This window comes from Pseudophryne corroboree, chromosome 6 (assembly GCF_028390025.1).
Source record: "Pseudophryne corroboree isolate aPseCor3 chromosome 6, aPseCor3.hap2, whole genome shotgun sequence".
Taxonomy (NCBI): Eukaryota; Metazoa; Chordata; class Amphibia; order Anura; family Myobatrachidae; genus Pseudophryne; species Pseudophryne corroboree.
In genome coordinates, this window is record NC_086449.1 from 405,642,234 (window position 1) to 405,654,888 (window position 12,655).

The following is a 12,655-nucleotide window of genomic DNA, read 5'->3' on the forward strand; positions in this document are numbered from 1 at the left end:
GATCCCACGGTGCCACCGGAGGCACCACAGGAGGCTGTATATGCAGTACTCCCTTGACAAAAGTCTGGACCTCAGGGACAGAGGCCAATTCTTTTTGGAAGAATATTGACAGGGCCGAAATTTGAACCTTAATGGATCCCAATTTGAGACCCATAGATAATCCTGATTGCAGGAAATGTAGGAAACGACCCAGTTGGAATTCCTCCGTCGGAACCCTCCGATCCTCGCACCACGCTACATATTTTCGCCAAATGCGGTGATAATGTTTCACGGTGACTTCCTTCCGTGCCTTAATCAAGGTAGGAATGACTTCTTCTGGAATGCCTTTCCCTTTTAGGATCTGGCGTTCAACCGCCATGCCGTCAAACGCAGCCGCGGTAAGTCTTGAAAAAGACAGGGACCCTGCTGTAGCAGGTCCCTTCTCAGAGGTAGAGGCCACGGTTCGTCCGTGAGCATCTCTTGAAGTTCCGGATACCAAGTCCTTCTCGGCCAATCCGGAACCACTAGTATTGTTCTTACTCTTCTTTGCCGTATGATCTTCAATACCTTTGGTATGAGCGGCAGAGGAGGAAACACATACACTGACTGGTACACCCAAGGAGTTACCAGTGCGTCCACAGCTATTGCCTGTGGATCTCTTGACCTGGCGCAATATTTGTCCAGTTTCTTGTTGAGGCGAGACGCCATCATGTCTACAATTGGTCTTTCCCAACGGTCTATTAACATGTTGAAGACTTCTGGATGTAGACCCCACTCTCCCGGATGAAGATCGTGTCTGCTGAGGAAGTCTGCTTCCCAGTTGTCCACGCCCGGGATGAACACTGCTGACAGTGCTATCACGTGATTCTCCGCCCAGCGAAGAATCTTGGCAGCTTCTGCCATTGCACTCCTGCTTCTTGTGCCGCCCTGCCTGTTTACATGGGCGACCGCCGTGATGTTGTCCGACTGAATCAACACCGGCTTTCCTTGCAGGAGAAGTTCCGCCTGGCTTAGAGCATTGTAGATTGCTCTTAGTTCCAGAATGTTTATGTGAAGAGACTTTTCCAGACTCGTCCATACTCCCTGGAAGTTTCTTCCTTGTGTGACTGCTCCCCAGCCTCTCAGGCTGGCGTCCGTGGTCACCAGGATCCAATCCTGAATGCCGAATCTGCGGCCTTCTAATAGGTGAGCCTTCTGCAACCACCACAGAAGTGACACCCTTGTCTTTGGTGACAGGGTTATTCGCAGGTGCATCTGCAGATGCGACCCTGACCATTTGTCCAACAGATCCCTTTGGAATATTCTTGCATGGAATCTGCCGAATGGAATTGCTTCGTAAGAAGCCACCATTTTTCCCAGGACTCTTGTGCATTGATGTACTGACACTTTTCCTGGTTTTAGGAGGTTCCTGACCAGATCGGATAACTCCTTGGCTTTTTCCTCTGGAAGGAAAACCTTTTTCTGAACCGTGTCCAGAATCATTCCTAGGAACAGCAGACGAGTTGTCGGGATTAAATGGGATTTTGGAATATTCAGAATCCACCCGTGTTGTCTTAGCACCTCTTGAGATAGTGCTAAAGCTGTCTCCAGCTGTTCTCTGGACCTTGCCCTTATTAGGAGATCGTCCAAGTATGGGATAACTAATACGCCTTTTCTTCGAAGAAGAATCATCATCTCGGCCATTACCTTGGTAAAGACCCGAGGCGCCGTGGACAATCCGAACGGCAGCGTCTGAAACTGATAGTGACAGTTTTGAACAATGAACCTGAGGTACCCTTGGTGTGCGGGGTAAATCGGAACGTGTAGATACGCATCCTTGATGTCCAAGGATACCATAAAGTCCCCTTCTTCCAGGTTCGCTATCACTGCTCTGAGTGACTCCATCTTGAACTTGAACTTTTTTATGTAGAGGTTCAAGGACTTCAGATTTAGAATAGGCCTTACCGAGCCATCCGGCTTCGGTACCACAAATAGAGTGGAATAATACCCCTTTCCTTGTTGTAATAGGGGTACTTTGACTATCACCTGCTGAGCGTACAGCTTGTGAATGGCTTCCAACACCCTCTCCCTTTCGGAAGAGACGGTTGGTAAGGCAGACTTCAGGAAACGATGAGGAGGATCCGTCTCTAATTCCAACCTGTACCCCTGAGATATTATCTGCAGGATCCAGGGGTCTACCTGCGAGTGAGCCCACTGCGCGCTGTAATTTTTGAGACGGCCCCCCACTGTCCCCGAGTCCGCTTGAGAGGCCCCAGCGTCATGCTGAGGTTTTTGCAGGAGCCGGGGAGGGCTTCTGTTCCTGGGAAGGAGCTGCCTGTTGGTGTCTCTTCCCTCTTCCTCTGCCTCGTGGCAGGTACGACAAGCCCTTTGCTCTCTTATTTTTGTAGGAGCGAAAAGGCTGCGGTTGAAAGGTCGGTGCCTTTCTCTGTTGGGGAGTGACTTGAGGTAAAAAAGTGGATTTCCCGGCAGTAGCCGTGGCCACCAAGTCTGATAGACCAACTCCAAATAACTCCTCCCCTTTATACGGCAAAACCTCCATGTGACGTTTTGAATCCGCATCGCCTGTCCACTGTCGTGTCCATAAGGCTCTTCTGGCTGAAATGGACATAGCACTCACCCGAGATGCCAGTGTGCAAATATCCCTCTGTGCATCACGCATATAGATAAATGCATCCTTTATTTGTTCTAACGACAGTAAAACATTGTCCCTATCTAGGGTATCAATATTTTCAATCAGGGATTCTGACCAAACTACTCCAGCACTGCACATCCAGGCAGTTGCTATAGCTGGTCGTAGTATAACACCTGCATGTGTGTATATATTCTTTTGAATAACTTCCATCTTTCTATCTGATGGATCCTTAAGTGCGGCCGTCTCAGGAGAGGGTAACGCCACTTGTTTGGATAAGCGTGTGAGCGCCTTGTCCACCTTAGGGGGTGTTTCCCAGCGCGCCCTAACCTCTGGCGGGAAAGGGTATAATGCCAATAACTTTTTTGAAATTATCAACTTTTTATCAGGAGCAACCCACGCTTCATCACACACGTCATTTAATTCTTCTGATTCAGGAAAAACTGTTTGTAGTTTTTTCACACCATACATAATACCCTGTTTTACGGTATCTGTAGTATCAGCTAAATGTAACGTCTCCTTCATTGCCAAAATCATATAACGTGTGGCCCTACTGGAAAATACGTTTGAATTTCTACCGTCGTCACTGGAATCAGTGCCCGTGTCTGGGTCTGTGTCGACCGACTGAGGCAAAGGGCGTTTTACAGCCCCTGACGGTGTTTGAGGCGCCTGGACAGGCATTAATTGATTGTCCGGCCGCCTCATGTCCTCAACTGACTGTTTAAGGGAAGATAAACCATCACGTAATTCCACAAATAAAGGCATCCATTCTGGTGTCGACCCCCTGGGGGGTGACATCTGCATATTTGGCAATTGCTCCGCCTCCACACCAATATCGTCCTCATACATGTCGACACCACGTACCGACACACACCGCAAACTCACAGGGAATGCTCTAATGAAGACAGGACCCACTAGCCCTTTTGGGGAGACAGAGGGAGAGTCTGCCAGCACACACCACAAAGCGCTATATATACAAGGGATATCCTTATATTAAGTGCTCCCTTATAGCTGCTTTAATATATATATATATATAGCCATTAATGTGCCCCCCCTCTCTGTTTTACCCTGTTTCTGTAGTGCAGTGCAGGGGAGAGACCTGGGAGCCGTTCTGACCAGCGGAGCTGTGACAGAAAATGGCGCCGTGTGCTGAGGAGATAGGCCCCGCCCCTTTTTCGGCGGGTTCTTCTCCCGCTATTTTTCCAGTCAGGCAGGGGTTAAATATCTCCATATAGCCCCTATGGGCTATATGTGAGGTATTTTTAGCCTTGTATAAGGTTTATATTTGCCTCTCAGAGCGCCCCCCCCCAGCGCTCTGCACCCTCAGTGACTGCCCAGTGAAGTGTGCTGAGAGGAAAATGGCGCACAGCTGCAGTGCTGTGCGCTACCTTATGAAGACTGAGGAGTCTTCAGCCGCCGGTTTCCGGACCTCTTCACGCTTCAGCATCTGCAAGGGGGTCGGCGGCGCGGCTCCGGGACCGGACTCCACGGCTGGGCCTGTGTTCGATCCCTCTGGAGCTAATGGTGTCCAGTAGCCAAGCAGCAAATCCACTCTGCATGCAGGTGAGTTTACTACTTTCCCCCTAAGTCCCACGTTGCAGTGATCCTGTTGCCAGCAGGACTCACTGTAAAGAAAAAAACCTAAACTAAACTTTCTCTAAGCAGCTCTTTAGGAGAGCCACCTAGATTGCACCCTTCTCGTTCGGGCACAAAATCTAACTGGAGTCTGGAGGAGGGTCATAGGGGGAGGAGCCAGTGCACACCACCTGACCTAGTAAAGCTTTACTTTTTTGTGCCCTGTCTCCTGCGGAGCCGCTATTCCCCATGGTCCTTTCAGGAACCCCAGCATCCACTTAGGACGATAGAGAAATGGGGGTTGTTGGCTCTCAAAGGCATTCTTGTACAGATGATGGGGAATCTGAGATTAGTGGATGTTTGGCACTTGAAGCAACTCAATTCTCCCGCTTTGCAACCCATTACCATACCGTCTCTGGGATTTGATAAGCATTAATATCCAGTAAACTAGACCCTGCGGCACAGTACATTGAGTATACTGTAAATCTAGAGGGATCTCTGAACACTCCACTTTGATGAATTTAATGTCACTAGAGGCAAGGCTTTTTGAAATTGAATTCTTTTTTAGCTAATTCAGAGAGGGAATGAAACTAGTTGATCTATAGGACAAACAAACATTTAATGGCACCCTATGTTGTTTGAAACTTCTTTAAAGCATACATTAGGGGCACTTTAATGAGATGGCCGCCTTAAACATATGTTCTTGTAAATGTGAGTGGGTGCTGGAGCAAAACTACCTTGATTTTGATTCTGCGTAAATAGATTCCACATAGGATGCATGTAGCCATTCCTCACTTGCTGTACAAACAGTCTGGGCAGATTACGTGCAAGACAAACCAAGGCATAAACATGCTGTATAGCAGCAGGCAGATTACCAGGGCAGACAATTAGCTAGTAGTACAACCAGGAATTCTAAACGTTTTTCAATATCTGACAAATGTTTTTTTTTATCCTGTAATTACTTTGAAACACTATAACATCATAAGTGCCATACTGTAAGTTGATTATGCACTGGTCTATAAAGCTTTGCTTGCCCATGCTCTCAAAGGTTAGCAGAGTACATTTGGACTCCACCCCCTTCTTACACTGGAGGAGCTGGTATATGCTATGGATTATTTTCCAAATGAGAATGTGCCTATTTCAGATGAGCTCTGAATTAAAACATATAAAAATGCTGGGCATTCTTTGTTCCCAAATAGTAGGGAGACCTTTAATGATTTGTATGGCAGAGCCATTCCTTCCTGTTTTATGTCCAAGATTTTCAGCTGTGCTCCTCAAACCTGGGAAAGTTCCTCTATAGCGCAATTCTTACCATCTAATCACCTTTTTGTTTATGGATGTAAAAATCTTAGATTAAAAGTTTGTCTTTTTGCCCTAATAGGACCAACTATAATATTGTCACCTAAGCATGCATTATTCCAGAAGATAACGGTAGAAAAGGGCATTTTTGCCAATGTGATATAAACATTAAAATCCATTATATTGGATCATGTAATAATAGCAGATACAACATACTTTCAGTTTCCTTATTCAAGGTTAAATGAGGAACAATTAGGTGAATTATAAATAGTTTTGTGACTTAAATGTGGTTGAGTTCTAATGTTCGTTTTTTTGTTCTAATACACAGGAAGCTTTAACCTCCTATAGTTACAGTGTCAGTCAGGAAAGTGAGAGAACAATAGGGCTACCTTACTTTAAGATGCCACACTTTTGAATGAGTTAAACACAATGGTTTACTAGGAGACAGAGTTTAAACTATTGAAGGTGCCCAAAAGTGGCAGTAGGGTAGACTACTGAATGCCTCTTCTACTCTTTACATATGCTCCTTATTGCCATACAAATAAATTTAAGAAAAGCATAAATTCTGGTGTTACTTGTCCATAAATAATCTACAGCATAATTGTAGTTTGGTGGCATAAATAGTATTGCTTCCGCAAGTACAATAATACAATATCTTGTGATCACATAACTAATAGTGCACAGCAGTTATTTTTTTTATTACAACCAATGTTTCATGTATCTGCTAGTCTTAGTAAAGCACGTTACCTCAGGTAAGCTGCAATATCTGAATAGTCCAGGAAGCTCCTGGAAGTCCTGAACCTTTGTAATAGCTTTCTGGTCTGGAACATATTCTGACTTAGCAATGGCCACATCTCGCATGACCAACATTCCAGGTGCCGTCAGCTCTTTCTTGCAGACTTTCTCAAAGACCTCCCTGAAAAGTAGTTATTGCGATTCACCAATGACACTTAAGTACAGACGTGAATACTTTAATAACAGAATAAAAATTGTATTTTTAAATAATTGTAAATATAGATATGTATATAGATATGCAAAGTAAGAATGCTTTCAAAAATAGAAGCGTTAATAGTTTCTTTTTTATCAATTAGCAAAATGCAAAGTGAATGAACAGAAGAGAAACCTAAAACAAATCAATATTTGGTGTGACCACCCTTTGCCTTCAAAACAGCATCAATTCTTCTAGGTACATTTACACAAGGTCAGGAATTTTAAAGGATTATAGTCATGTGTATGATTAACCAATCATACCAAACAGGTGATAATGATCATCATTTTCTTACGTAGGTTGAAACATAGTCATTAACTGAAACAGCTGTGTAGAAGGCTTAACTGGGTGAAGAACAGCCAAACTCTGCTACAAAGGTGAGGTTGTGGAAGACCGTTTCATGTAACAGGTCCTACACCATGGCAAGACGGAGCACAGCAAAGAGATACAAGGTAGTTCTACTGCATCAGCAAGATCTCTCGCAGGCAAAGATTTCAGAGCAGACTGGGGTTTCAAGATGTGTCGTTCAAACTCTTTTGAAAAAGCACAAAGAAACGGGCAACATTGAAGACCGTAGACACAGTGGTCGGCAAAGACACATCATGCTTACTTCCCTTCGAAATTGGAGGATGTCCAACAGTGCCATGAGCTCAGAACTGGCAGAAACTAGTGGGATCCAGGTACACCCATCTACAGTTCAGAGAAGCGTGGCCAGAAGTGGTCTTCATGGAAGAACTGTCACTAAAAAACCATACCTTTGACATGGAAACGGGGGCAAGTGACTCAATTATGCACGAAAGCATAGGGACTGGGCTGCATAAAAATGGCAGCAGGTGCTCTAGGCGAGTCAAAATTTGAAATATTTGGCTGTAACAGAAGGCAGTTTGTTCGCAGAAGGGCTGGAAAGCGGTACAATAATGAGTGTCTGCTGGCAACAGTGAAACATGGTGGAGGTTCCTTGCAAGTTTGGGACTGTATTTCAGTAAATGGACTCGGGATTTGGTCAGGATTAATGGTGTCCTCAATGCTGAAAAATACAGGACAGGTACTTACCCATCATGCAATACCATCAGGGAGGCGTCCGATTGGCTCCCAATTTATTCTGCTGCAGGACAATGACCCCAAACATACAGCCATTGTCATTAAGAACTATCTTCAGTGTAAAGAAAAACAAGGAGTCCTGGAAGTGATGATATGGCCCCCACAGAGCCCTGATCTCAACATCGAGTCTGTCTGGAATTACATGAAGGTACAGAAGGATTTGAGCAAGCCTACATAAACAGAAGATCTGTGGTTAGTTCTCCAAGATTTTTGAAACATCCTCTCTGCCGAGTTCCTTCCAAAACTGTGTGCAAGTGCACCTAGAAGAATTTACGCCGTTTTGAAGGCAAAGGGTGGTCACACCAAATATTCATTTGATTTAGATTTCCCTTCTGTTCATTCACTTTGCATTTTGTTAATTGATAAAAAAAAAAGGAGAGTTATGGTAAAACTTACCATTGTTAACTCTCTTTCTGCAAGGTACACTGGGTTCCACAGGGAAAACATTGGGTTGTAGAGAGGTTTTTGATCCAGAGGCACCAACAGGCTAAAGCTTTAGCTGTCCCAGGATGCATTGGGGCCTCCTCTATAACCCCACCTCCAGGCACTGAGAGCTCAGTTTCAATAACCAGTCCAATGCAGGAGCAGGCAAGAGAGAAGGCAAATGTTTGTCACATAGAACCATATTTTCACGACAGGAGACGATACCAGCGGCTAATGCCATACAACCCAAAGAAGCAAGGTGCGTCAGGGTAACCGTGAGAGACAACTTCCAGTACCCATGCCTCTGAAATGGTCTTTAACCAGACCTGGGCAAAATTAAGAAAGTTGTCCTCCCACCCTGGAGTCCCCTAGGGGGAGGCCCGCCCCGTCATGCAGCAGGCTTGTCATGTTTTGAAGCAGTCTGCCGCGCTGCCCAGGACTGTTTTGCCTTAGGCTTAGTGGTTTTGGGAGCACGAGATTGTCTAGGGTATGACTGACCCTTTTCGTTCCTTTCGGCATCAAGGGAAAGCAAAGTGGTACCTTTTGCTTTCTGTGCAGAAGGATTAGTAGTTGGGAGAAAAGCAGTCTTATCAGCTGCTAATTCAGACACAATCTTATTTAGGTCTTCCCCAAACAAAATGTCCCAGTGAAGGGGAGTACCTCCAAAGTCTTTTTGGAGTCCAGGTCCACTTTCCACGACCTCAACCACAGTATGCAGTGAGCCAGGACAGACGTAGTCGACGCCTTGGCTGCCAACACTCCCGCCTCAGAGGACGCCTCCTGAATGTAACACGCGGCAGTGGTAATGAGACAGGTATTGTCTGGCATTGTCAGAAATATCCTTGGGCAGCTCTTCCTCTAACGCCTGAACCAACGCCTCAATACCTTTTGCAGCCCAAGAGGCATCTATAATGGGTCTATGAATAGTCCCTGTAAGGGCGTATATAGATTTCAGGCATCCCTCCACACCCTTATCTGTCGGTTCTTTCAGTAAGGTGACAGTGGTGACAGGCAGAGTGGACGACACCAAAAGGCGGGTGACATGAGAGTCCACCGGCGGTTGAGTCTCCCATTTGTTACATAACTCTGCAGGGAGGGGATAGCGAACCAAGGCACGTTTAGGCAGAGGGAATTTATTCCCTGGATTAGACCAGGGTTCCCGCCTGATGTCCACGAAAGGGTCAGAATGGGGTAATACAGTGTTAACCACCTTCTGCTGTTTAAACGTACCAGTTTTCTTTGCCACAGCAGTGGAATCCTCATTATCAGTGATTTGTAGGATATGCTTAAGAGCATTTGCAAGGGAGAATCCTCATCAGTAACACAGGATTCAGTGTCTGACAAAACCGTATGCCCCTTCTCTTCTTCAGATGAAACATCAGAGATGTTTGTGGATTGTGACGAGGAAGCAGCCCGTTTACAGGGCCCAGGGACACAGGAGTGACATGGGGTAGATTTCTGTCTAACCAGAGACTGATTTAGTTGCTGCAGTTGGTTCGACAAATATTCCGCCCAAAGCAGATTAATCATAGGGACAATTTGTGGCGGTAGTGGCACAAGTGGTCCCATAGGGGGCGCAAGGCGTTTCACCTGAGTACCTAGCAGGTTGGTGAACATGGCCCAGGGTGGCTCCTGAGTAGGTGCAGGAGCTGCGAACTGACTGGGAGGTGCAAGACAATTAATACACAGACCATCATACAACACTCCCCCCCCCCCTCTGGTAAATCCTTGGAGCATGCTCTGCATGATGCAGGAGCTACCACTGATTTACTGCCCTTTCTGTTAGACATTATTATATATGCAACTAGTATGATTAAGCCAGACAAAAACAATACCTGTGGATAAAACCTGGTATTACGTGACTGTAACACAGAATATACTTATATAGATAAATACTGTGTAATGCTACATTATAAGACCCAGATGCACCTAGCCCAGGGTACAGAATATAGTGACAATTATATCTGGGAAATACGGAGAGTGAAACCACACAGCAGATACAAGCACACAGTCACAGGCAATGCAGAAATTATTATCACAATAAAGCTGCACTGGACTAGTTTTTACATGTATATATCACAGCGCGGTCAGTGACCGGAGGATATACTGTATCAGAATACTCGTACAATATATTCTGTGAGGTATACTTTTTCTCAAGACATGTAGGATACTCAAGTGTTTGTAAAGTCTCAGTGCAGTATACAGGCGGCTTTACAAGGGAGACCTTGCCCTGCAATCCCGGAGACCTGCTGCATCTATGCTCTGAAGATGGCGCCCAGCGTCTCTGTCAGGGAGTGAGGGAGAGTGTGAGGCAGCTCCTGGGCGGGAAATCTACTTGGAGATGGCGCCCTGGGCTGGGGGAGGGGCTACAGGTCAAGCGCCACCTCTCCTATGCTGGACTTCCACCCCATGTACTCTGAGCCTTATTAAATGGGGTGTTAGTACACCCGACCTGTGCTCCAATGCCCTGGTGGTCTAGTGGGTTTCCTGCCCAGGGATAGTGTCCACGCCAGCGCCGTGGTCCATCTCCCCAGATTGCGGTCGGAACACGATTTAATGGCGGGTCCTGCCTTGGGGACCCTCTTACCTCCACTCCTTAGCAGCCACGCGAACCAGGAGAGCGGTCTGCGACTCTGTGCCTATGCCGTGATTTCTCCGCTGCAAGTACCCGGGAACCAGGCCGCGGGAGTATGCGACGCCGCTTGGGAGGTGATGGAGCTACAGCGCTGAATGTCACTCTGACATACAGCGCTGACAGCTCAGCCAGGAAATCTTCTTTAGAAAAGCTTTCCAGGGCTGCCCAGTGCAGCCCTCCTGTTAGGAGTCCTGCTGCTGCAGGCACCAACTCGAAACTGAGCTCTCACAGCCTGGAGGCAGGGTTATAGAGGAGGCCCCAATGCATCTTGGGACAGCTAAAGCTTTAGCCTGTTGGTGCCTCTGGATCAAGATCCACTCTACACCCCAAAGTTTTCTCTGTGGAAACCAATGTAACCTGCTGCAGAAATAAACTATTAACACTTCTATTTTTGAAAGCATTCTTACTTTGCAGCATTTTTTCCCACACCTGCCTAAAACTTCTGCACAGTACTGTATATAAATACACAGTACACATTTAAATGCACTGTTCACAAATTGAAAAATGTGGTTTGTACCTGAAATCATCTATGTCCTTGTGTGACACCAAGTTTTTCACAACCAGAAATCCATTTTCCTCATAGAACAGTCTCTGTTCTGTGGTCAGGAGGTCATTATCCAAAGTGTAGCTGTTGGGATCGAGCAGAGCAGAAAAAAAAAAAAAAAATCAACCTCAACATTCTTTTGTGTATTTTTCAAATCTGCTGATGGAAATGTCATTAAAAGTGTAATTTAAGGACCTTACACACTAGCCGATTTTGAGCTCAAAGTAGCTCACTTTTGGCGTTTTGAGCTACTTTGAGCTCAAACTCGGCCAGTGTGTATTGCCGGGCGGTAAGCACTTATGCGCGCTCCCGCATCATCGCTAGCCGTCGCCATCTGTCGGGCTGTTTGAACAGCCGAGTGAAGCTCTTTCCACAGCCTCCTACTGTAGAAAGTGCTTCACCCCCCTGTGAACATCGCAGGGCACAGGGAAAATAGCTCAGTGTGTATGCACTGAGCTATTTCCTGCAAGCGATGTTCACGATCATCGCTGTGCATACACGCTAGGCAAAAACGCGCAGTGTGTATGCACCTTCAGAGTGGACAGCAAAGTTCCAGAATGCAGATAAGATGGCCCAGTGCTGGTTGTTATGTCGAGAGGCAAGATGCCGACACAGCCAAACTATTGATAGGTAAAGTGTCAACACAGTCATTAGGGTTACAGTTAGGGTTAGTCTGGCATTTATATATTCTCCCCACTCTAAAAACATCATATTTGATTAACTGGATGCCGACTAGCAACTCTTGTGTGTTAGGGAAATAGTATGTAAGCTTCAATGGGACATGGATTGATATAGATGACTAATATGCTCTGCACAGTGCTATGTAAATGGTAGTGCTATATGAATAAATAATCACTCTCTGCCAGACATAAAATTCTATACACAAAATTGTATGGACCCCATCCACCCCCCAAAACAAAAAAAATCAAATTATGACTAGGATAATATACTGTATATTACTTGCCATTTATTCATTTTTTCCACACACAATAGATCCCTCCCACAGCTCGCACAATGGGGTTAATTCAGAGTTGATCGCTAGCTGCCGTTGTTCGCTGCGTAGCGATCTGTGAAAAAACGGCTAATCTGCAATGCGCACGCGCGTCGTACGGGTACAAAGTCCATTGTAATTTTGCACTGGTTCTAGTGACGATTCCAATCGCACAGCCGGCCGCAAGGAGATTGACAGAAAGTGGGCGTTTCTGGGTGTCAACTGACCGTTTTCAGGGAGTGCTTAGAAAAACGCAGGCATGGCAGAAAAAACGCAGGCATGGCTGGGCGGGTGTGTGACGTCAAAAGCCGTCCCTCCGTCGTTAGAATCAACGCACACGAAGAGTAACTGCACAAAACCATTTTGTAGGCGCTCTGCTGCACAAGCGTTCGCACTTCTGCAAAGCTAAAATACACTCCCCAGTGGGCGGCGACAATGCGTTTGCACGGCTGCTAAAAACTGCTAGCGAGCGATCAATTTGGAATGATCCC

At 46.0% G+C, this 12,655-nt stretch overlaps 1 protein-coding gene across 1 annotated transcript in view; it reads right to left on the reverse strand.

Annotated features, from left to right (window-relative positions):
• The window catches only part of PHYH (phytanoyl-CoA 2-hydroxylase), a 62,718-nt gene that overhangs the window by 15,879 nt on the left and 34,184 nt on the right, over window positions 1–12,655 (reverse strand). Inside the window, exons 3-4 of the mRNA XM_063926892.1 lie at window positions 11,147–11,257; window positions 6,230–6,398 (exon numbers count right to left, since the gene is read on the reverse strand). Coding sequence (XP_063782962.1) covers window positions 6,230–6,398; window positions 11,147–11,257 — 280 coding nt within the window. The remainder of the gene's footprint in view (window positions 1–6,229; window positions 6,399–11,146; window positions 11,258–12,655) is intronic.